We start from the raw sequence: 26,132 nt of genomic DNA, 5'->3' as shown, positions 1-26,132 counted from the left end.
AAACCACAGACTGGAGAGAGTCGGCCCTCTGCCCACCTGCTACCACCGTAACCAGCCTTTACTCAGCGGTATTTCCTTTTCTTTATTGACTAAATGTTAAACAGACTCTGAACAATGGTATGTTTAACGACTGTTTGTTTGGTCAGTTGTCATTACAAAATATGAAGGATCCTGCTGAAATGTAGGTCCCTGTATGAGGGTGCTAGTGTAACTGCACCTCTTCGAGCAGGATTCGAACCAGCTTCAACTGGCACGGGAGCATAACCTGATATTGCTGAGTTCAACATGTTCCTGGGTCAACATTTTTGTTGATCCTGGGACAACATTCAAATCAACCAACTCAGATTTAGAGGGACAAGTTTACAGATTATGTCAAGTTTAGGCTTAAAATCATGAATTGGTGCTTCTATATCAGTGTTATTCATTTATCATTTCCCTCTGATTTTTGGGATAACTTATGGGTAGGGTTAGGGTTAGGTTTAGGGGTAGGAATAGGGTTAAGACTAAATTTTCAGACTAGAATGTTGTTTCAGGATCAATAAAATATGTTGACTCAGGAACGCATCTAACTCAGCAATATCAAGACATGTGGCACGGGAGGTGCCACATGTTCTGATATTGCTTCCTAGGATGATGAAGAGGGGATGAGAGTAATGGAGGCCAAGTAGTAAGAGCTGTGTTTGTAAACCTCTCTCCTATGGCCTCAAGATTCGCTCTTGTGACTTGTTAGCATATCTAGCTCCCATGCCGGTTGACTCCGGTTTGAATCCCGCTCGAAGTGGTGCAAGTAAGCTAAGCCCCAGGTATGACCATCTTGTGTCCACACAGCTTTTAAGGTATAGTCAACCGTAGATGAGTGGTGCACGGATGGGCGAGTTCGACAAATGTGCAGTACAATTGCTTTTTTATACTTTTATACCAGATTTCAGAAGACAGCAGTCGTGTCATTTACAGGACATTCGCTCGGAAGCGGATCCGCCATTGCGTCTTTGTACTCTTTCAAACATGAATAGGCTATTATCACACTTCCTATATCCAGTAAGTGAAGCAGTGTATCGCTACTTCTGGTACCATTGTAATGCAATCAAAACTAATGGCTAGATCCTTGCAGATGCTCATTTTAAGATGCGTTTAGTCAAATAGGTGATTACAGCACATTGAAAATATACAGAAACAGAAACAAGTGAGTCGTATTACATGGCTAAGAGCAAGAAGTCCATTTTGTCATCCTATGTCCCGACACCATTTTTCTGTTAGCAAAACCAGACGAATCAATACAATGCTTCAATGAGCACTTCCGGTAACCAACTCCGCTGTGGCGTATTGTAAAAATGAGATCCTTTCTGATCATCCTTGTACAAACACTCATCAATTTCTCTGTCCATTGTATTGTTTTTCTTTCTTCTTCTGTTTCAGCATGTTTTGTATCACTCTTCCCACACTCTTCTACAGCTACTGCACAGTACATCACTGTATTGCCACCTAGTGGACACTTCTGTCTTAATTCACCTCGTAAAATGAGGATGACCAAAGTATACTTTGGGCTTTACTCTAGCAACCCCAAGGTTATGGATTTAATTCTAAGGCAACACACATATTAATAAAATGTATAGCTTGAATGCACTGTTAAACCTCAGCCCTTGCCAATGCTCCAGCAGATGTGACCTTAAGCGCACGGAGGACACTCTGTCTCGCTCCATCACTTTGTTAAACTGCTCTCTTGAGCCTCAGTATGGCAGACGGACTGTTCTATTGGATCTACCCATCCTACAAATCAATCTCATCAAACACCTTATCACTGCCATTGAAGAGAAGAGAGATCCATTCACTCTTCCTCTCACGCCCAGCGGGCCGCATGTCTCCGGCACGGCCCTTTTCACCACCATTGATGAGCTTCTCTTCCTTTGTCTGGGCTCTCTTGTTGGGGAAAATGGACTGGTTATTTTAGGTATCACCATCATAAAGGGTGCAGAGTTCCCAAGAAGCGGCCGAGATCTCTTATCATAAGAAAAAGCAAATGACCCCTTCAGTCAGGAAGCTAATGTGAGGCTCATACCTGCACCAAAGGCTCAAATGCTTTAGCAAAGCATATATATAGTATATTAACAATAACTGTATGTCCAATACAACTTCACATTTTGGGCCAGAGTTATTAAACAGGGCAAATTAGCGTGAGAGCACAATTCTAAAAAAGCGCTGATGGGAGTGGAAAGTTCTGCGCGTAATCTATTGATGACACACAAATTAAAGAACACAGACACAGCCGGATCATTTCCATAATGACCAATGCAATCTACCAAGAGCAGGGCAAATTAGCATCTGGTTTAATACATCCTTTTTTTTTTTTCTTTTTTGGTGCAAATACCAGTAAATTGACTAGCACAAACCTTAGTAAATCACCTTGCATGATTCATTTAAATACTCTCCTCCCATAAATTTTGCATCTAAAAGGGAAAGTCCTACATATGCAATTAAGTCAGCCACAAAAATAACTGTCCATGCCTTTTCAGCTCTAATTTTTCATTGTAAATCCTGACAGTAGGTTTGTAACACCAAAAGAGGGTTTTTGCTAGAGCAAACTGTTAATAAATCTGGCCCTTAGTGTTTTAGCAGCATTCTTGTGTAAAATCCTCTGCATGAAGGATAGACAAAATCATTAGTGAGAGTAAATGAAGACAGCTTGAGGGAAAATAAAAATGACTGGTATTTCCTTCAAACTTTTCCTGTGACTCATTATTTGTTTATTATTGACTCATTATTTAGTCATACTTATGCACAGAGGAGGTCATTAAAATTGGTTTTACTAAATGCAGGTTGCATTTTATTATGTAAATGTTAGATTGAAGCTCCAAACAACAGCATAATGTACAAATAATGTACTGTATGTATAATAAATGTGCAGAATATGAAGGTGCTTAAAGGTTAAGAAATATTAAAATGATATACACATACATGAGATGAAAACTCTTGACATGCAGTATTAGTCTTCCAAGAAAACTGTTTTATTCTACGTGGAGGATGTTGTATCCTCATGGACACCATGTTGCGATCACATGAACAGCTGTGTCACATAATTGACAATCCATGATGTATACATATGAAAAAGAAAAAGAACAAAAGACAAACTGCTTTGTAAAGAGAGAGCAGTTAGTAAACAAACTTAATGCATCCAGACCAGTAGGTGTCAGTATAAAGTCCAAAACTACTGGGATGAAGAAGAGCTATCAAAATATTGAACAAAACTAACTGAGCACACTAGCTTAACCAAGTAACATAACTAGCTTAAGACTTTGTCAACCACTTCACAGGCTAAAAACTGGCTGGCTGACCTGCTTGACCAGCACCAAACAAGAACTAACTAGCATAAAACCAGACTAGACTAGCAAATGGACCAGACTGGAAACTCAAATTTATGCTGTAGTGGTGAAGTTGCCGTGTCTAGTTGGTAACTGTGAAACTCTTGCATGATTTACTCAAACCTACACTGTTAGCAAAAATGAGATTGCATGAGGATTAGTGAGGATGTCCTTCAAATACGGGTCATACACTTTAGCTAGCACATCATTTTTAGAAGATACAAAGTGGCACTTAAGAGTAGCTTTATGTCAAATACAGCGATCACATTTAGCAGCATCTTGTGTAAAATACTCTGCATGATGGATAGACGACAACATTGTGACTGACAGTAAATGATGAAGCCTGCTCGAGGTAAAATACAAATTAAGTGCTCTATTATAGACATATAGGGATAAACGAATTGAAGAGTCTGAAATGACACCGCGAAAGAGTGAGCGAGGTTCCAATAAGGATGCTGCGTTACGGCATAAAAGGATATGCACATTATTATAGTAGACAATTTATTCCACCTGTTTGAGGCCCTGGATAGAGAATCTGAGACTTGCAGGAGGATTAAAGGAATAGTTCATCCAAAAATGAAAATGATATATGACTTTCTTTCTACTGTGGAAAACAAAAAGAGGCCCAATGCCTACAATTGCTGTTTTTCAGGACAGGAGCTCAAGCAAATAGTGCCTAAAATTTGTCCTTTTCCTCACCCAAAGTTATCATATGGCTTCAGATGACTTTGAATATAGCATACGAGTCATATGGTCCATTTCAGAGGTCAGCAGTCGCAGGCCCCATTATCAAAAAATAGCACATTTCGGCAATACTCGTATTTCTTTATAAGTTTCACAGCAGAAAGTAAGTCACACAGGTTTGGAAAAGATGACAAAAGTTACATTTCTGGGTGAATTATCCCTTTAAGGCTACTTAAAAATGAGTCCTCTGCTAGTGTGTTTTGCTAAACATAAACACCAAGTTTTATGTTTGGGTTTGTGAATATTCATTTCAGCTTTGCAGTAAACATTAGCACAGCTGTCTTCCATGTCAAAATTCTCTCTTTTATCAGTGCTCTCCACAGTTTAGCAAACATGCTACCATGTTAAAACATGTTACGCCATTGTGTCTCATGTAAAGCAATTCAGAAGTCAGCAGCACAGCTCATGGGCATGCTATCATACTCTCCACTTTAAGAAAGAAAGAATGCCATGCTAATTGGTGTAGCGATGCGGCAATGATTGAGGAGCCCGAGAGATCCTTTGTGCCTGGAACCAGTGTTTACCTCAAAGATAGCACAGACGACACACAGACATGCTCGCCTGCTAATGAAACACTTCAGCAATCACATGCTAAATAGAACCTCCCTCGAGTGCTCTTTCTTTCTCTCACGAAGTCTCCCTCTCTTTTCTTGCATGCACAGGCCTGAGCAACAGTGACTGCAGGCAGCAGGGGAAGTCTGTGTGTTACAGTGTCAATTGGACGGCAGGCGACGCCCAGCTGGAGGTGCTCAACGCGTCTACTGGAAAGAGGAGGGACTCTGGAGCTCCGTCCAGACTTTGCAAGCATGCGCTTTTTGCACGTTGGATCAGACTCTATCGCAAGGTGAGCTCACCTTTGAATAGAAAGAGTCTTTTTATTTAACTCTTAAATTTTTAAATGACCTGAAATTGAATGAACATGCACAAACTAGATTATATGTGTCAAAATTCATAACACACCACACGTAGGCATTGCATTCTTTTTGTTGCCACTAGGGGCACTATAGCAGAACTATAACTGAAGAAATAACCAAATTTCCAAGATACTAACTGAATGCCACTAGCCAAATGATGTTACCATATTCTATAATGTACCATACTCTAGTCAAAATGTTCAGCATTTATCAACGTTAATCATTTTCTTACTACACGGTTAGGGTGTCGCAATATACCAGATTTTTAAAGGGGACCAATAATGCCCCTTTTACAAGATGTAATATAAGTCTCTGGTGTCCCCAGAATGTGTCTGTGAAGTTTCAGCTCAAAATACCCCACAGATCATTTATTATAGCTTGTCAAATTTGCCCATATTTGGGTGTGAGCAAAAACATTGTGTTTTTGTGTGTGTCCCTTTCAATGCAAATGAGTTGCTGCTCCACTTAGCTGAGCTTGCGCTTCTGTTGCTCAACAATAACAAAGCTGGAGAATCTCACGCAGCCAAAATGAGGATTGTCAGTAACGGTGTTCAGCCTTACTCACCCCCTTTGTTGCATGTTCTCGGGGGCAGGTTTATGTAAATTTTAGGGTTAGTGATGTCACTAACCCAGGAAGCGGCTTGTTGTAGTCCCTACCAGCCATTTGTTGTAGTCCTTAAACAACAAATTCTTTAAAAGAAAATATCTCCCTTTGCATTGAACTTTGAGTGTCGTAACTTTGCAGATGTTGTTTATGCTCAAACAGCAACATTACACACTAACTAAAGTTTAAAAAAAAAGTGAAATGTCGTTATCATGTTAATTAGGGGTGTTGCAATATACTGGCATTGGCTATAACTGTAATATTTCAAACAAATACTACATATACGATAATATGGCATGTAAATTATCCAGTGCCAGTATCTGATTAACATCCCAACGTACAGTAGGTGACGATATCTGTCATAAAATACATGCAGCTGCTACTGCCACGTAAAAGCATGTCGTTGGATATGTCAGACGAGACACTCTATCCGCACTCCAAGAAAGTTTGCTCGCCAATGTGGACGTTTTTTTGGATCCCACGAAAATCACTTGTTAATCACTCAATGATCAACAGTAAAACACAAAACCACCAACCTTTTCACCCACCTCCGCCTCCGTTATTTGCGATTTGGCCACTGTACAGAGAGTAAGTTGCCATTATTTTTCTAGTCCTGAAACAGGAAATGTTACATTAAAGGTGCCCTAGAATTAAAAATTGAATTTATCTTGGCATAGTTGAATAACAAGAGTTCAGTACATGGAAATGACATACATTGAGTCTCAAACTCCATTGTTTCCTCCTTCTTATATAAATCTCATTTGTTTAAAAGACCTCCAGAAGAACAGGCGAATCTCAACATAACACAGACTGTTACGTAACAGTCGGGATCATTAATATGTACGCCCCCAATATTTGCATATGCCAGCTCATGTTCAAGCATTAGACAAGGGCAGCCAGTATTAACGTCTGGATCTGTGCACAGCTGAATCAAAAGAATAGGTAAGCAAGCAAGAACAATAGCGAAAAATGGCAGATGGAGCGATAATAACTGACATGATCCATGATTACATGATATTTTTAGTGATATTTGTAAACTGTCTTTCTAAATGTTTCGTTAGCATGTTGCTAATGTACTGTTAAATGTGGTTAAAGTTACCATCGTTTCTTACTGTATTCACGGAGACAAGAGAGCCGTCGTTATTTTCATTATTAAACACTTGCAGTCTGTATAATTCATAAACACAACTTCATTCTTTATAAATCTCTCCAACAGTGTAGCATTAGCCATTAGCCACGGAGCACTATCAAACTCATTCGGAATCAAATGTAAACATCCAAATAAATACCATACTCACACAATCTGATGTATGCATGCCGCATGCATGACGAACACTTTGTAAAGATCCATTTTGAGGGTTATATTAGCTGTGTGAACTTTGTTTATGCAATGATAGAGTCGAGAGCTCGGGAGGGGGGCGGAGAGCGCGAGATTTAAAGGGGCCGCAGCCTGAATCGGCACATTTCTAATTATGCCTCAAAATAGGCAGTTAAAAAAATTATTTAAAAAAAATCTATGGGGTATTTTGAGCTGAAACCTCACAGACACATTCAGGGGACACCTTAGACTTATATTACATCTTGTAAAAAAAAAACGTTCGATGGCACCTTTAACCTGTTAACTGTTGATGCCTTTCTGTGTTTTATTATATTGACATCCCTCTGGGCTTTTAGTCCAAAAGTGTGCTCATTCAGATAAAAACTTATAGATTATAGTATGTTTACTTCAAATATCTTTAGAGAGCAGTATTTTTTTCTTATTTTAACCCAAAATAGGACGACGTGAGCATTATGGAGCGCTAATCTCTCGCATGTAATTTGTTTCATTCATACTCGACATCCGAGGGCGCCCTCGCGCAGGAAGTCAACAAGTGAGACTCATGATTAATAAATTCCAGGAAATCCCTAATATGGACAAAGACATCCAGCGATCGCTGTAGCTGAATAAAACGCGGACTGAATAAACTGAATTTTGACTGAATAAACATAAAGATAAAAATTTCACAACTTTCCCGCAAGCGGTTCTATGGGCTGCCATAGACTTCAAGAGCGGAAGAAGAAGAAGAAGAATAAAAAGAAATCTAACGATTACAATGGGTGCCTAAGCACCTTCGGTGCTTGGCCCCTAATTAACACACTATTGCGACAGTGTTACGGTTTATCTGGGATCTTAAAGGCATTTGGGGTATTTTCATAAGGATAATGTATATTTATAATGCAATGCCAATCGACATAGCCTTTATCATTGTAAATAATGCTATAAAATAATATATATATTTTTTAAATTTCTATTTGACTGAGAGCATTATTTATTTTTTCTATAGATAGATCTATAGATCTAAAGATTTCTATGGATATTGCAATATATCGTTATCTCAAGTTCTTTTGGCCACAATAACTGTATAGTAAAAAACCTGATGCTCAATATGCAGTATACTAGTATTTCATTATGAACATAGCCTTAAATTTGGAATAACAGAGAAGTTGCAGTAGTCCCTATTGTGATGCATGTCTGAGTGAACCGGCTTCTTGACCGAGGAGCAGGACTTGTTTTTGTCCACCGGGAATTGATTACATCGTTGTCATTTGTTAATTGCTGTGATCTCATGTGAGTGACAGGTTGCTGTAGGGGAGGGATAATCATCCTGCCCTCATGCCGGTACACACTCAGCAGAGAAGAGATGTCATTGGGAGGGGAAGGGGAAGTTCATATTCACTTAAAAAATAATAATGTGCACAGATTAATCATTTATAATAAACACTGCAAAACTGTATAAAAAACAACAATTGTCAATTTTGATTTCATGGTGACTGTAGCCGCTTTCCACCATCAGGCCGAATGGTTCTAAGAATGGTAAAGAATGGTTCCAGTTATATCTCAACTTGAGCTTGGTTCGGCACGGCATGATTACAATCCACTCTTGCCTGGGAATTCTCAGCACTTGCGTTTACTTCGCTCAAATATTGCGCTTGGCCAGCTACAGAGAAACTGACAGCCAGGAAACAGACAGTAACCAATCCTGAGTGGCGACTTCACTACAGCATTCTACCAGCACGGCTCAGCACGGTTAGCCTACCATAATGCCATAACATCCTCCATAACGCAGTCGCTATTTACATCTCATATCGTCTATACAGTCTTGCTTTACCAAGGCAACAACTGACACATTTGTATTACATTCCAAAGAGCTCCGTGAAACCATGAAACTATATCCATACCAGCTGGGCCGGATCGGCATGGAATGGAACGGTTAAAGGGTTACTTCACCCAAAAATCAATTTATGTCATTAATTATGCACCCTCACCCAAACCCACAAGTCCTTCGTTAATCTTCGGAACACTAATTAAGTTTTTTTTTTTTATGAAATCCGAGAGGTTTTTAATCTCCCATAGAAAGCAACGAAATTACCACATTCAAGGTCCAGAAAGGTATTAAAGACATTGTTAAAATAGTCGACGTGACTGCAGTGGTTCAACCTTAATGTTATGAAGCGATGAGAATAATTTTTGTGCGCAAAAACAAAACAAAAAATAACTTTATTCAACAAATTAGTCTCTCCCCTGTCATTCTCCTACGCCAGTGGTCTCAAACTGCCGACCCACGGGCCATTTGCCAAGAAAAAGTCACCATACTAAAGGGCCGTTCACATATCGCGTCTAAAAATGCATGGAAAGCGCGGCCGCACCGCTTTCTCCTTCTTTCAAAGCGCTTTCGCTCCCGTGGCGTCTGTCGTTGCTATGCAACCATGAACTGTGCTCACCGCAATGGCGAGGAAGTCGCGCTTGCCTAAATTACAGTAAAAGCACTCGCTCAAGTCGCAAGAACCACCGAAACGCGCCCGATGCTACCAATAAATGTTACTGATGCTCAAACGGCATCTTGGGCAAATGTGGAAAGAAATATAAATTTGTGTACAAATGTATTCAGGGATTGCATTTGTTCAGTAAAGTGTTGTTCAGTGCAAGGTTTTGATGTTATTTAAGTTAAAATAAAGTAAGGGAAAAATATTTGCACTAACTGTTAATAACTAATAAATGGAAGCTCTGAACTGCATTCACTGCGTCAACTGCGTAGAGTCTGACAGGGTAGAGAAGAAATTGCTGAATAAAATTGTTATTTTTGTTTTGTGTTTGCGCACAAAAAGTATTCTCATCGCTTCATAACATTAAGGTTGAACCACTGTAGTCACGTCGACTATTTTAACAATGTCTTTAATACCTTTCTGGAGTTTGAATGATGGTAATTATGTTGCTTTCTATGGGGGATTAAAAAAAAAAAACTTGGATTTCATCAAAAAATATCTTAATTTGTGTTCTGAAGATGAACGAAGGTCTTACGGGTGTGGAACGGCATGAGGGAGAGTAATTAATGACAAAAATTTCATTTTTGGGTGAACTAACCCTTTAAGCAATGAGAACTGTTTGGCCTGATGGTGGAAAAAGCGGCTTCACACTCAACGATAAATCAGAAGTCACTGTGCTGTTGGTTTCTTTACTTCCATTATTACTTGCCGCATCATGTCGCTGCTCGTAAAGCTCGTAACAACTTTGTCTCGTGTCCAATGGTCACCAGTAGGGCTGTCAAACGATTAATCACGATTAATCGCATACAAAATAAAAGTTTGAGTTTGCATAATATATGTGTGAGTAATTAATATGCATATATAAATACACACAAATTAATGTATATATTTAAGAAAATATGTTATTATGTACAAAATATTTGTATTTATATAAAATATAAATTATATAAAAATATAAATAAATACATATACTTGTAAATATTTCTCAAATATACACGAATGTGTTTGTATTTATATATACATAATAATTACACACAGTACACCCACATATATTAGGCAAACTCAAACTTTTAGTTTGTATGCGATTAATCGCGATTAATCGTTTGACAGCCCTAGTCACCAGAAATGATTTCCAGTCGTCAGGGGAAAGTTTTGGACAATTCTAATGCTGCGTTCACACCGAACGCGTCTGAGGCGTCTGATTTACATGTTAAGTCAATGTAAACGCGCGTCTAGGTGTCCTGCGGCGCGAATCAAGCGTCTAGCACGGCGCGAATCGGCCGTTGACGCGCGAATGGCGTGTTCACGCAGCTGACGCGCGAATTGAGCGTCTGACGCCCAAACGCCCGAGTTGAAAAATCTGAACTTTGGCGTAAATTCGCGGCACGTTAACCAATCAGGGACTCTGCTTTGGTAGTAACGTGTTTATGATGTGATCAGTGGTGGAGACCAGAACAGAGATGTCGCTGTGTGGCCACCCTGAGCTCTATGATGTGTCATTATATTTTTATCGAGACAGAATAAAAAGGACCTTGCCTGGAAGAAAATAAGCGAAGAAATCGGACAATCTGGTTAGTTGTAAAACTTTTTGCATGATTTTAGCCATTGATACTAGCCCACCTTTAGCTAGCAAAAGTCGTCCGGCATAACCGAGTTAAATGTTTCCAACTCACGAGATTATGTGTTTATTCAGAGGATCTGTGCAGAAAGAGATGAAAGCCCCTCCCAAGACACGAATTCGCGTCTGAACACACTTTGTTTAGACGCGCGAATTTGACGCCCCAGACGCGTTCGGTGTGAACGCAGCATTAGGGCTCTGGTCAGGAACACAGTTTCCCGAGGCAATGCAATGTTCAGGGACACCAGAAATCCCAGCAGAAACCCTGCAAACACATTTATACACATCTTTAGAATTCACAAGCAGTTTGAGATTAGGGGTCTCGACCCATAGGACAATGAAACCTATAACCTTTCAGTTCCCAGCCTAGATCCGGTGGTGTTTTCTCAGGTCAATATAAAGAACTAGTTGAGGATGAATAATTCTGTTTTTATTAACCACAACAGACAGCTCCCATTTGTTACGAGACAGAAAAAAAAGCGTCGGGCAGAATTGGGCCCTCATCATGTAAATGTATGGGAGAGATGCCGGCTGCTGTACCAAATGCTGGCAGTTAAAGTCTAATGACTGTGGAAATGGTAATCATCTTGAAAAGCACTTGAGCGGCCTCCCATGGCAAACGCTCAGCGCTCGCAGTCAGGGACGCAAGAGCACACACGCTAATCTCCAAAGAAACTTTTCTTTTCTCCGTTCACCGCGCCCCTTTTTGCTCTCGCTGTTTTTTCGTGTGTGTGTGCGAGTGTGCGACAAAGAAACGCACAAAAGCACGGAGAATGTTCAATTGCTTGTGAAATTTAAATGGAGAGATTACACAGCTGCTCAAATGCCACGTTTGTGCCGGCTCATTCGTTTTGTTTTGCACTCTCACCATCTCTTCTGTCTGTCCCATCCTTCTTTCCTTCATTCTGTCTTTGGTTTCCTCTCTCTGTAGCTGGTGGTCCGTGGGGCGAGCGGTATGCCGCTGTACTGCGAAGCGAAGCAGGCGGCCGGCACCTACCAGACTGTGAAGCTGCAGTGGTTGAAGGGTCTACAGGAAGCAGGACTAGGGACCTGGGTCAGAAAACCTCCCGAGCAGGAAAACTTCACTCTGACTGTATGAATGCTGAAGCCTAACCTGGGTAATCGTCCCCTCGTCACCAAAACCAACTTCACCTGCCGTCCGGTTGCCACAGAAGCCCTTTCTCACCCTAAAGTCAACAACATCCCACTGCCAAAAAATCTCCGCAGGGAGATGACGAGAGTCGCGACTAGGTGGTAAACCTTGTTCTGTCAAACTCTCACAAAATGTGTATTTGTTGCTGCCAAGGTAAGGGTGAGGTATGGAAGCATTTTGTACCTGACCTTTCATAGCTTCTGGAGCGAAGGGTATGGTTAGCGAAAATTTTATCCCCAAACCAGTAAAGCCCAAACTCCGCCCCACAGGAGATTCTACAGATTTCACTGGTCATGTCGATCACAGTGCTGATTGTCTACACAACGCTAAAACAAACACCAGCCTTAACTTTAACCTGAGTATACCGTTGGTAGCGCATCCTGAAAGATAACATTACTGTCTGTCGCCATTGAATACCTTCATGATTTTTCTGGAATCTAAACTTTTAGACAGGTGACTGTTATTGAGTGGACCGATTCAGTCGACTCAAATACGCAATACGGTTACATTTGCCCTTATGAAAATTAACCATGGTAAAAGTGTAGTAACCAATGTTTTTTTGGCAGATTGATTACCATTTGTGAGCCTGGACCACAAAACCAGTCATACTGTAAGTCACACGGGTATATTTATAGCAATAGCCAACAATTCATTGTATGGGTCAAAATTATCGATTCTTCTTTTATGCAAAAAATCATTAAGATATTAAGTAAACATCATGTTCCATGAAGATATATTGTAAATTTCCTACCATAAAAATATAAAAAAATAATTTGTGAGTGGATATGCATTGCTAAGGACTGATTTTGTCAATATTTTGATTTTTTTGCACCCTCAGATTCCAGATTTTCAAATAGTTGTATCTCAGCCAAATATTGTCCAATCCTAACAAACCATACATCAATGGAAAGCTTATTATTTAGCTTTCAGATGATGAAATTTCACAAAATTGACCCTTTATGACTGGTTTTGTGGTCCAGGGTCACATTTGTACCATGGTTAAACTATGGTTAGTGTAGCAAAACCATGGTTCATTTGTGGTTACAGTACCATGGTTTAACTACAATAACCATGTTTTTTTTGTTTTGTTTTGTTTTATTTGTAGTAAAACCATGATTTATTTTTGTAAGGGGAATGTTTGTGCATCATAAAAAGCCAGATTACATCCATACCAGATTTCAAGATTGACATCTTATTCTAGCTAATCAAATAAACTTTCTCAACCAGCTAATAAGCTATGCTGTTTGTTTGCTAAATAAAGCAAACTGAAAATGTGTTTCATTTTTAGCTGTCACAATATGTGATGTTATTTAAAAGGCACTAATTAGCATATTTTCATAATTAAGAACAAACACAACATAAAATGATTTTCTAGCATTTCTAATGAGGCTCAAGATAGAATACCCATAAAAAGTTATCTCTGACAGAACTGTTTTGATGTCAAAACAGGATTTTACAGGACATCGACAGCAATGGTAAAATCTGTTACGCAAGCTTCTGATATAGTATTCTCCCATAGCAAACTGTGGTAGAAGAAAACTTGCTGCTAACTGCTGATATATTACTATAGTAAACATAACATTTTAGTATATTATATTAAACCATAATATTTAAGTAATGAGAAGCTTTAGTGTGAAGGTGGATTGCTGTGTCCTGTCATGCAACACTTCAAAACTAAAGTGTAAATTGTGCTTCGATGGCTGCGTTCCACTCCAAATTTTTATGCCCTATATGCTTATAAGTTGTTGGAGGAAATATATAAAATCCTATAGGTATATGAGCTGTTGGAGAAAAATAAAATTACACAAATGAAACGAAATATCAGTAGTATAATATAAGTATATAGTGTGAATATAAGTATATAGCTACAAATATTATGCAAATAAATCTCAACATAATTAATATTATACACTATTATGAGATTAATTCTCAAAATAGTCAATATATCATACACTTCAGTTAAGCGCGATCAATTTGAATTCTGGGATATAGAGCTGCTTGAAGTGTACATCAGAGTAGACTCGCTCCCTCGGTCAACATCGAAGGGACGTCCCATAGACTGTAAAAAAAGACGGACGACGCAACACCGCTTCCTTCCATTGTAATGAACTGAACGCAAAACATTCGACGATGGGCGTTGACATGTTACGCAAAAACGTCAGTTTGGAGCCTGGGCATGCGCAGAAGGAATCGTCAGTGGAGCCCGGAGGCGGAGTCGCGGTATCAAACTTTCGCCCAGACGACTGCGTCATTATTAATGTATTTTAAATAGGCTATATAAATTATACACAATTTAAAATTCTACCTATAAAATAATTCTGTTTCTAGAGCAATAGTATATTTGAAACAGCAAATTCAGTAGATACCACTAGAAACTAGAAACAGTCCTGCCATTTTAAATCAAGTTGAACGTTACAGGAGATCAACTGCTGTAAACAGTGCTCTATAATTAATTAGAGTCCTGCTAATTATTATTTTATACCCATAAAAATAATTAGTAACTGCCAGATAACGATCACCTGCTTTTTCCCGACATGGCTAACGTTAGGCGTGTTATCTTAGCTAATAACATTTATTAATTAGCTTATAAAGCCCACATTTAACGTTTCCGAGAAAAGCTCAGATATCCGTCAGATCCTGTAGGTCGGTTAGTACAGTTTACTGCTGAACAACTCATTTTGTTGGTGTGAAATAACACAGAAATCGAAAATGAATAGTTAGTTATATATCTTCAATCTCCCCTCGAAACTCCGACAGTCCTCAGAGAAGCTGTCAATCACAACTGTCAATCATGACGACACGCCCTGTTTCTATAGCATCAAATTGCTAGCTAAAATCAAACTTACCACAAAAACGAACAATTGAACATATATCAGCGTGATAACAATTAACAACCACCTTGACTAATGACTAATGTTATTTGAAGTGTAATTTTTTTTTTTTTTTTTGACTCAAGTGCCTTTCCTTTACATGGAGAAGGCAGGGTTTATGACCTGTACTGCATCCAGCCACCAGGGGGTGATCAAAGAGCCTCGCAGCTTCACTTTTCAGTAGGGGTGTTCGATTTCAGGTTTTTTAGAGTCGACTCCCGACTCCTACAGTGGGACTCGGGAGTCGGAGTCGGCGCCAGAAAACCTGAAATCGAATATTTACTGTACATCAAAACATTTACTGTACATTTACTGTCCTCGACTCCATTTACTGTACATCAAAACAGGGTCATAAATAAGCCAAGATGGCAGTCCTTACACACTTAATGTATTTTTCCCTGACGCGAAGCCTTAAAATCCCCTCATTAAAACACGCGTTTAGCGAGACTGTCCAAATTAGTCCAATTTAGAGATGACTTGATGAGTAGCCTTTCAATGTTGCTAATTGCTGATACCTAATTTAACCGAGAGAAAAGTCACTAAAAACATCTGTGGTTGAATATTATGTCAGAATTAAATAAACGAGAAAGCAGGAATTCTTTAATGAGTTTATCTCATTATAATGGACAGGGGATGGCGCTAAACGCACATGATCATTGTCGTCAAAGTGCTTGGACACGAGAGTTAAAGATACTAAAATGAATACAATACATAAAAATGCATACAATGTACACTCATTAATGTGTTTATTGTTGATGTGAGTTTTTTATTTATGGTTAGTTTAATGAACACGGTTAACTACGGAAAATCAAATCTATATTTATTGCAATAATAAGCTACCATCAATACTAAAGCTGACACGGAGGTATGTATAATTGCAAAGTAAAGTCACTATGACTGTTATCTATTTCTAAAATAAGCTACATAAATGTACGTGTCAAAGTTTCTGCGACAGCTCTCTGACGCGATTCGTCAGTGTCCGAATTCCGAATTCCATTTCGTTCACTCCTTGCTTAGTGCACTTAACCATAGACATTATGCACTGAACTGCCATGCATTATGTAGGCTATGGATTCGAGAATCAGTAAACAAGTGAGCGATTCCGGACACAGCAACAAAGTCGACACCGAGAGTCGATTCCTGTGCTGGACTCTGGGGATATTCAGAGTCGAGGAATCGACTCTTTTGGAGTCGACTCCCCATCATTAGTTTTCAGGACGTATGAGGCACACCCGGTCTGTCCATATTCGTCCACTTCACGAAGTGGAACGCAGTTCAAAATGGCGGCAGGGATTCCCCCGAGGGGAAGTGCTTAGGTTTGAGAGTGCATGTCTAAAAGTGCTTAAGTTTGAGAGTGCATGTATAAAAGAGGAGTGCAAAGCAGCCATTTTCTCACAATTTCCATACACTGCACTGCAACTGGAAACAACTGAGGCTATGAAATGTCCATATGACATGTTGATTACCACAGAAAATAATTTGGATTTGTCCCCAAGTATTCAAACAACAAAAATTGTGGTTCACAGTAACACACTTGGGTAGTTTAGCGTTAGCTTTTGGGGGAGCTCTGGGAAACATCGTATGTATTCTGTCTTGAGACCTTTGGCAGAACGAGGTTTACCAGCGACGTGATCGACAACGAGGGAAAATGTGAGAAACGGGGACAATTTTTTTCACAACACAGCAGATGGAAAGATGGTCACCTCTCTCTTTCTCACTCCACCGATGGCTCTCCTGTAGCCGTCATTCAAACGCGTGTATGTGTGTTAACCTTCGCCAAAGTGAAAGGCAGCCGCCGTCTTGTCATTATCTGCCCGTTTCCGGATGGCCTGGCCCTGAAGAGCTCCGACACGCTGTCCAATTAGAGGTCCTGTCAGAGTGATGCGTCCCTCATTTTCCTCTCTCTCTCTCTCTCTCCTTTGCCTTTGGTTCATTGGTACAATGAGAAAAAAGAAGGAACAAAAAACAGTAGGGTTTGACATTGCAAAGACAGGTTAATTCAGCTCCATTTTGGGTGTGCAGGCTAGAGCTAATGTAAACGGTGCCATTACGACACCCCGGGTCTCTTGCCGTTTTTTGGGTTGGTACAGCTTGCTCTTTAATACCTCAATCCCGCTCACAGGTGGCGTGTCATTTCTCTTTGTGTGTCAGCGCTGTATCTTTACACATGGTGTTCTGGGCAGAGACCTGCGTGAAAAGAAAGGGAAACGTCGCCGGTTTGATGTAGACATAAAAGACGAAAATGGAGTTAAGAGTGCGAGTAGAGATCTGTGATTATGGAGTAATTTGTAGTTAATGGATTCATTTACAAACCGAGCACATTACAAATGGCTTTGTAAAGCCCCGACCCAACCTTTGAAACGCATGCCACTTTACCAGAGGTTTAACCAATGATTCTCCTGCATTCGTTTATTTCATTTACAGATACTTGTCATTCATGTCTGATTCTTTAGATTTACGTTTTTTGTTTTAGTATGCATGTTTTAACCTCAATTTATTTGATCAAGTTATTACTATTCATCTGTAAAGATGTTTATTGTTGTATACCAATACAATCATCCCACTCCCTGATTATTATATTTTAATTGACTGGCAACCCTTCCTTTCTTTGCATAATTTGTTACTCATGTATTCTTTAATAAGCTTTCAGTATATATTTTCGAATGCCACTTTGTCAACCCTTGCTGAGATGTCATGTGGCCACCCTTTATAAACAGCTCGAGATGTTACAGGGACACCTAGTGGTGGCAAATATATTTTCAAGTCTCACTCAGACCCGTTTAGTGTCTCACCTGATGTTCTATATTTTTTTAAATGATAATGAATCTTTCCAAGATTAAATGTGATAAACGTTGTACCCATAAGAAATATGTTATCAATAGAAAGATGGTGAAACTGACCATTCAAACATGACATTACCTTTCTTCTGCCTTTTTCTGTTATCTGTATTTATTTATTTTTTTAAATTCCCAATAATTGCTCAAAGGATCATCTTGATCATGTTAAAAAGATATGGTTCATGGCTTTTTTCACCAGTTTGAAATTTCCATAACTTGAAAGACTGTTAATGCACGTTTTTTTTTTTTTTTTTCTTTCTTTTTTTGCAACATTCATTTTATGTTTGAGTTAAGCGTTTTCTTCAAAACACCAGAAACATGAAAAATCCCGGACAAACCTACATCAAGTAATTCAGTCGTAAGGCATGATTGAATGGCAATATTGTACTAATGACTGTACATTTTGTAAAAATTTGTAGAAAAAAATACAGAAAATTAAAAGAATAACCTTAAGATCACTCAAGTAAAGTGTAAATTTTAACCCAAAAGCATATGCTGCTAAGGTCTGTACATTGCACTTGAGTAAAAAGTGAATGTTTATGTGAATAAAAACAAAAATAATCACGTTGTGTTATACCTTGACTTAATTCCTCTTTGTTGTGTATGTGTATTTTTTATATATATATATATATATATATATATATATATATATATATATATATATATATATATATATATATATATATATATATATATATATATATATATATATATATATATATATATATATATATGGTTCACTGTCATGACGGGTCTTTTTTTTTTTTGTCCAAAGGCCTTAATAATAAAAAACAAAGCTATGACATCCAAAGTATGTAAGGTAGTACAAACTAGATCTCTTTTATTGAATCCAAAAGGTTTTAATTACATTTTGCTACATTTTAAAGTGTCAAAAGGTCATTAGGTTTAACCGTCCAAAGGCCAATACAGCCATTTCATTTGTGATTAAAATATCTTAAAATGTAATAAATGTATATATATTTTTATTCTGGCATGATTTTATAACATCATATATTAACAGTGCAAAATGGTATTAAAATTATGTGTAGAAGTCATTGCTTTGTTATGAGAAATAATGTCTGGAAAAAAATGAATTTCACTGATGTCATTCGGAGTAACCAATATAAAGGGACCATTTTGGATCAAGTCATGCGGTCAGTATCATGTGACAGGATGTGACATCATTCAGACGCCTGCAAAGGACCACATGGTCGTGAAGTAAAGTAACTAACTCTCTCAACTATTTGAAAAATGCATGTTTTCACTTGTTCATACGCATGTCCCGAAACATCAGGTCATTCGGTACAACCGCAATAAAATGTAACATTTTGAAAACTAAATATAAAAAAAGTTTGCTTGTCCTTTTGCTAGCAAGCAAGACTTCAGCCTGTTAGCAATGTTTGAAAATATCGTCATTCGGTATAACTAAAAGTGTCATTTGGTAAAACCGACTGACATTTTTGGTGACAAATTTTATCCATCGCGTAAAAAAAAAAAAAAAAAAAAAAAAAAAAGACAATAGCAGTGTTAACTGATATATATATAAAAAAAAAACATTAACACTTAATAAAACTATTACTGTTTTTTTTTTTCTATATATTTTTTTTACACTTTTAAAATTCTTATTCATCAGTGACCTATATATACTTTTTATTAATCTAATTAAAGAACATTTAAAAGTACGGAAGAGGATTAGGGCCAAGCAATAATAAAAAAATAAAACCATCTCGAGATTAAAGTTGTTAAATTTCGAGAAAAAACTTGTTAAATTTCGAGAAAAATTCAAGATAAAATGTTGAGAACAAACTCGTTAAATTACAAGAAAAAAACCGTTAGATTATGAGAACAAATTCGTTAAATTATGAGAAAAAATTGTTAAATTTCGAGACAAATTCAAGATAAAATGTTGAGAACAAACTCTTTAAATTACGAGAAAAAAGTCGTTAGATTATGAGAACAAATTCGTTAAATTATGAGAAAAAATTGTTGTTAAATTTCGAGAAAAAAAAGTCGAGATAAAATGTTGAGAATAAAGTCATTAAATTATGAGAAAAAACTTGTTAAATTTCGAGAAAAAAGTCGAGATAAAATGTTGAGAACAAACTCGTTAAATTACGAGAAAAAAGTCATTAGATTATGAGAACAAATTCGTTAAATTATGAGAAAAAATTTTGTTAAATTTCGAGAAAAAAAAGTCGAGATAAAATGTTGAGAATAAAGTCATTAAATGATGAGAAAAAACTTGTTAAATTTCAAGAAAAAAGTCGAGATAAAATGTTGAGAACAAACTCGTTAAATTACGAGAAAAAAGTCGTTAGATTATGAGAACAAATTCGTTAAAATATGAGAAAAAATTTTGTTAAATTTCGAGAAAAAAAAGTCGAGATAAAATGTTGAGAATAAAGTCATTAAATTATGAGAAAAAACTTGTTAAATTTCGAGAAAAAAGTCGAGATAAAATGTTGAGAATAAAGTCATTAAATTATGAGAAAAAACATGTTACATTTCAAGAAAAAAGTCAAGATAAAATGTTGAGAACAAACTCTTTAAATTACAAGAAAAAAGTCGTTAAATTATGAGAACAAATTCGTAATTTAACGAATTTGTTCTGACAAAACAATTTGTTCTCAAGTTCGTTTGTTAACGACTTTTTTTCATAATTTAATGAGTTTATTCTCAACAATTTATCTCGCCTTTTTTCTCAATTTTTTTTTGAGAGTTTTTTCTCGAGATTTAACAACTTTAATCTCGAGATGGTTTAATTTTTTTATTATTGCTTGGCCCTAATCCTCTTCCGTATAAAAGCCAGGTGTTTTTTTTTTTTTACACACTATTTGTCAAATGATTGGTTTAATCAAAACGACGTGGCCATTGAAAGACATTTTCACTTTATTCTGAAGCCCAGCAGTGAGTGATTTAATTGATTCTATATCTCTACATTGTCATTATATGATGCAATATGTTTTTCAAATACAGCAAATTAAGTTACTCTCAAATAAAAAATAATGGCTCAATACAGAATACCCCACAGAACATTATACCAAGTTAGAGACAACTAAAATGTTGAAGATCAGTGTCACTTTAAGGACGTTCTGATGGGTCATATACGTACATGATGATGACAGCTCGTGTTGTTTGACAGCTGGATAAAAGATGAGCGTTTTCTATGCGTTTTTGCGTACATTTTAAGTCTAAAGTCAAATACAGCCCATTAAACATGGACATCACACAAATATACATCGCATAATAAACATCTTTTTGTTAGACCTAACAGATTTAACAGACCGTCTACGTGAAAAACTGACACTTCCCACCAGTGTTTCTAAGTAAAGTCCAACGTAGTTGTGGTGAAAGTCCAGTAATGCAGTAACAATGCCGATAGTAACACACTGATGGAAGAGCTTCCATTTAAGGATTTTTTATGAACGTCGAAAGTCATTTGAGTGAGGTTTCTGTAGATACGGCTAAGCACAGTGGTTCACACATCACAAGGAGTCCAAAGTACATCAGAAAGCCCGTCAAGCGTCAGTAGATCACACTGAGCAAGGCATTTGGTCAGATAATTATCGACAAATATTACAATATCGAAAACTCGGCTGCAAATACATCTCTTCCAAGTAAAAACTACAGCAATGTGAACTTGTTCTGAATTCAGATGAGTTGGACTTGAAAGCCCTCGAAATGGAAGTGAACATCAATCGTAGGGCTTCATAAACAGTCACGATACTTAAAGTCTCACACCTCAGCTTCTTTTTTTGTTTTCAATAGGGTGAACGAGATTACACAGCAATTGTACAGCATTTTGCTTCACATATTTGACAGAGAGGTGGGTTTGTCATGCAAATGGACTTCGGCAATACTGACAGAAGCCGATTGGCCGCTTCAACGCCGGTTCCAATCAGAACATCGAGAAGGTGCGGATCCGTAAATGCGCTCACCGATTTCCGTTCACAAAGGCAGAGTGCTCTTATGTTTCTTTCGCACATTTTGTCTCTATAAAAAGCAAAGCAGAAATCTATACAAAACAAAAAATCTAAAATGCTGTCGAAAAAATAAAAAGTCATCTGTACAAAGAAACAAACTGAACATTGCACAACAAAAATACCACTAAAGTGAACAATTACTCGAATGTAACAGCGCCAAGCCGTGAAGGAACGTTTCGGGAACGTCCTGTTCTCGCAGGATTCACGAGTCGCAGTTTGAATCATGCAAACGTAAAAACGGGGTAACGAGACTTCACCAAACTATATGACCGGCGCAGGGGTAGATATGCAGAATATCCATGAAATACACTTGAGTCTTCCTCACACGTTCAAGGCATGATGACCACAGGACAGTGACTGTGATGAAGCACTGAATCGTATCACACACACAACGTGAACGTGTTCTTTAGTTTAATCTACAGAAGGTGTGGCACTGAAGAACGTGTTCGAGGATTCAGCCGTGATTGCGTGGATTGGCCGTGTTAAGCTTCGTGTAAAACTCTTCACATATGGGTTGGGGGTGTGAACGCGTCACTTCTCCTGCAGCAGGGCAGGGATGTTGATGTTCCAGCCGATGGCCTGGCGGTCGAAGCCACAGGTGAACAGATTACAGGCTTGGTTCTCCTCGTTCCAGGCAGAGCAGCACACCATGCGCCGATGGCCCTGCACATTAAATGCAACACGGTTGTCAGGATGCAAACAAAGGTACAAAATAGGCTAATGCAACAGTTAAAAGGACCAGGGCTGTCTCAAAACCTAGTGAACTGTCTTCCCACCATCTGCCTTGATAGGCAGCAACTGAGATGGACCCTTGTGAGAGACTTTGGCCATCCTAGGTGTTCTTTGAGACGAACACAATCGGAGATGTATTTAAAAAAATATCTTGGCTCTTCCAAGCTTTATAATAGTGAAATGGGGACCAGATTTTGAAACCCCAAAAATTCATCCATCCATTATAATTATATAATCCATACGGCTCCAGGGGGTTAATAAAGGCCTTCTGAAGCAAAGCGATGCATTTTTGCTAGAAAAATATCTATATTTAAAACTTTATGAATTCAAATAACTAGGTTCCGTTGGATGACCGTATGCATACTGTGCAAGTCGACTTGTGCAACAAGAGTAACCCCTGAAGCGATGTATGATGAAGGAGTATTGTAAGTTTAGACGCCTCTCGTGGTTCAAACAAATAGAGCTGAGCACCAAACTCAAGCTCCTCTTCTCTTATATTGAAATCCTCCGACATTTCTCTTTAAAATTTCTCGTTTTAGACTTCTAATTTGTGACCGGCGTTTTGTTTTGCTCTATCCTCTGTGCTTCCATGTTTGTCACTGTGTCATGAGTCAGGTCAGAGGTTACTCTTCCGCCGCAAATCAATGCGTACGGCCGTCTGCCGGAAGCTAGTTATCATAATTAATTAATTTAGTTTTAAATATGGATATTTTCTTACAAAAACCCATCGCTTCGCTTCAGAAGGCCTTTATTAACCCCGTGGAGCCATATGGATTAATTTTTTATGGATGGATGCATTTTTTGGCTTTGTACTTTTGAACAGTAGTGTATATATTTATAAATCTGTACATATAAATATAATATTACTGTTTAATTTAAATGGTTTTTTAGTTCACTAAAAGGAGGTGTCATAATATTGAGAGTAAATGGCATAATTTTGCTTATTACAAATTGAGACAACCAAGTTGGAATCATATATATATATATATATATATATATATATATATATATATATATATATATATATACACATATACACACACACAACCAGTCAAAAATTTGGAAACATTAGTATTTTTAATGTTTTTGAACGAAGTCTCTTATGCTCATTAAGGCTGCATTACTTATTTCTTAATAAATGCAGAAAAAAACAATAATATTGTGAAATATTACAATTTAAAATGATGGATTTCTATTTTAATATACTTATACTATAAAATATAATTTATTTCTGTGATGTAAAGCTGAATTTTCAGCATCATTTCTCCAGTCTTCAGTGTCACATGATCCTTCAGAAATCATTCTAATATGCTGATTTGATACTCAGTTATTATCAATGTTGTAAACAGTTGTGTTGCTTAATATTTTTTTGGAACCTGTGATACTTTTTTTCAGGATTCATTGATGAATAAAAGGTTAAAAAGAACAACATTTATTCAAAATATAAATCTTTTCTAACAATAGAATTCTTTACTATCACTTTTTATCAATTTAACACATCCGTGCTGAATAAAAGTATTAATTTCTTAAAAAAAAAAAAAAAAAAAAAAAAAATAAAAAAATTACTGACCCCAAACTTTTGAACGGTACTGTATATTGTTATAAAAGATTTCTATTTTAAATAAATGCTGATTTTTAACTTTTTAGAATCCTGAAAAAGTATCACAGGTTATAAAATAATATTAAGCAGCACAACTGTTTCCAACATTGATAATAAATCAGCATATTACAATGATTTCTGAAGGATCATGTGACACTGAAGACTGGAGTAATGATGCTGAAAATTCAGCTTTGCATCACAGAAATAAATTATATTTTAAAGTATATTCAAATAGAAAACCATAATTTTAAATTGTAATAATATTTCATAATATTACTGTTTTTTCTGTATTTATTATGAAATAAATGCAGCCTTAAGAGACTTCATTCAAAAACATTAAAAATAGTACTGTTTCCAAACTTTTGACTGGTAGCATATATATATATATATATATATATATATATATATATATATATATATAAGGAATAGCAACTCGCTAGTTTTTTCAGAGAAGGTCCATGAGAAGAAAAATAATCGAAAACAATCCAAGGAACTGTCTAGTGGTTAAAGAGTACGAGGCAACTTGACAGACATGGAGCAAAAAGAAAGGTAATAAAACCTCCCTGTGTGAAACGTACCTGTCTGTTGCTCCGTGGGAGACGGGCCAGACGGACCCCATTCATGTCAAACAGCCTGACCTGCCTGTTGTCATGCGGCAGAGCGATGATTCTTTGGTTCGCTGAGACACTTATCCTGCAGGTTAGGACAGTGAATCAATCAATAAACTCAATTAAGTATAAAGGGGAACACTTTAGTATGGAGAACACATATTCTCTATTAACTACGACTTTTGCCTCAATAACCTCCTAATTTACTGCTTATTAATAGTTAGTAAGGTAGTTGTATTGGTTAAGTTTATGTACTGGATTAAGGGGTGTAGAATATGGTCATGCAGAATAAAGCATTAATGTGCTTTAGCCAACATCTTATACACTAAGAATAAATATCAATCAACAGACAAAAAACTATCAACCAAAAATGTTATCCAAATCTTAAATACCATTTCTGGTTCAGAAGTCTGACTTATTCCTTTCAGAATATCTAGATGTTGAGGAATACATTTCTCAATTTTTCAGAACTTTCTAAAACAGGCACTGTTGCCTCTACTTGTTCAGAAACAACAGTCTCGGGAAGCTGTCTTACACCTCACCAACCTGCTGCTCTTACCTATTAACGGCCGAGTCTGTGCGAATGGTTGCAATCGGAGATCTCATGTTCTTCAGGTCCCACACCTTGACGGTGCGATCGTCACTTCCAGACACCACGTTGTCCCCGACAGTGAACACGGCTGATGTCACAGTGCTGAAAGAAACAAATGGAAAGCATGCTCCAATCACTCTTTAACACCTGAAGTCCGAAAATATCACCCTGAACAAACGCACATGGTTATCACAAAGTTTACATAAGATACCTATACAGACAGATAAAGACAACAAGAAGCAACCGGAAGTTACAGAAGGTCAAGGATCTTGGCTGCTAATGGGAAGGGCACCAATTTAATCCTGATCATGACTGACCAAGGAACTACTGTAACCGGGTTGTGAGATGTTATATTACTGAGGTGGCAATCTTGCTGTGTAATAATTGCGTTCTTGAGTGAGACTCTTAACTCCAGAATGCTCCGGCAGGAATTGTCCCTGAATTAAGTGTGGCGTAAGGGACTTTGGATGAAATACATCAGCAAAATGGCAAGTCCCCTAAAAGTAACTAGCTCAGCACTCAAGTATTCTTTCAAAGGAAGATAGAGTCTCTCTTTTACTGGCATGAAAAATGACCGTACAGACTGACTAGAGAGGGCTCAAGGTGACCACAGTCCTACTCTTTGCAAAACCCAATGGATCAGGAAGCAGATCATGTGAGCTCCACTGTCTGCACTCCCATTGATTTTCTTTGTTTTACTCAAACTTTTTTGGTCAT

The 26,132-nt window shown here is 37.5% G+C and overlaps 2 protein-coding genes and 1 long non-coding RNA gene across 7 annotated transcripts in view; 1 reads left to right on the top strand and 2 right to left on the bottom strand.

The window, feature by feature from the left end:
* Positions 1-12,139, top strand: part of adarb2 (adenosine deaminase RNA specific B2 (inactive)) — a 234,974-nt gene extending 222,835 nt beyond the window's left edge. The window contains exons 8-10 of the mRNA XM_048174461.1: positions 1-68; positions 4,763-4,944; positions 11,972-12,139. The exon at positions 1-68 is cut by the window's left edge and continues 114 nt beyond it. Of these exons, the coding sequence (XP_048030418.1) occupies positions 1-68; positions 4,763-4,944; positions 11,972-12,139 (418 nt within the window). The remainder of the gene's footprint in view (positions 69-4,762; positions 4,945-11,971) is intronic.
* Positions 1-18,502, bottom strand: part of LOC125257774 — a 22,989-nt gene extending 4,487 nt beyond the window's left edge. Inside the window, exon 1 of one of the 2 annotated variants that reach the window (XR_007182450.1) lies at positions 16,767-18,502. This is a non-coding gene — a long non-coding RNA (uncharacterized LOC125257774). Of the gene's footprint in view, positions 1-11,908; positions 12,048-16,766 lie in introns of those variants that run through there. The other variant, XR_007182451.1, reaches the window with a different exon arrangement.
* A 2,269-nt stretch (positions 18,503-20,771) lies between these two features.
* Positions 20,772-26,132, bottom strand: part of wdr37 (WD repeat domain 37) — a 50,991-nt gene continuing 45,630 nt past the window's right edge. For all 4 annotated transcript variants that reach the window (XM_048174037.1, XM_048174038.1, XM_048174039.1 and 1 more), the window contains 3 exons: positions 25,383-25,517; positions 24,794-24,908; positions 20,772-22,546 (listed from right to left, as the gene is read on the bottom strand). In XM_048174037.1, the coding sequence (XP_048029994.1) occupies positions 22,415-22,546; positions 24,794-24,908; positions 25,383-25,517 (382 nt within the window). In that variant the 3' untranslated portion in view covers positions 20,772-22,414. The remainder of the gene's footprint in view (positions 22,547-24,793; positions 24,909-25,382; positions 25,518-26,132) is intronic.

The sequence above is a fragment of the Megalobrama amblycephala genome, linkage group LG22, assembly GCF_018812025.1.
Source record: "Megalobrama amblycephala isolate DHTTF-2021 linkage group LG22, ASM1881202v1, whole genome shotgun sequence".
Lineage (NCBI taxonomy): Eukaryota > Metazoa > Chordata > Actinopteri > Cypriniformes > Xenocyprididae > Megalobrama > Megalobrama amblycephala.
The sequence above is the reverse complement of the archived record's forward strand: the minus strand, read 5'-3'. Positions and strand labels throughout refer to the sequence as shown.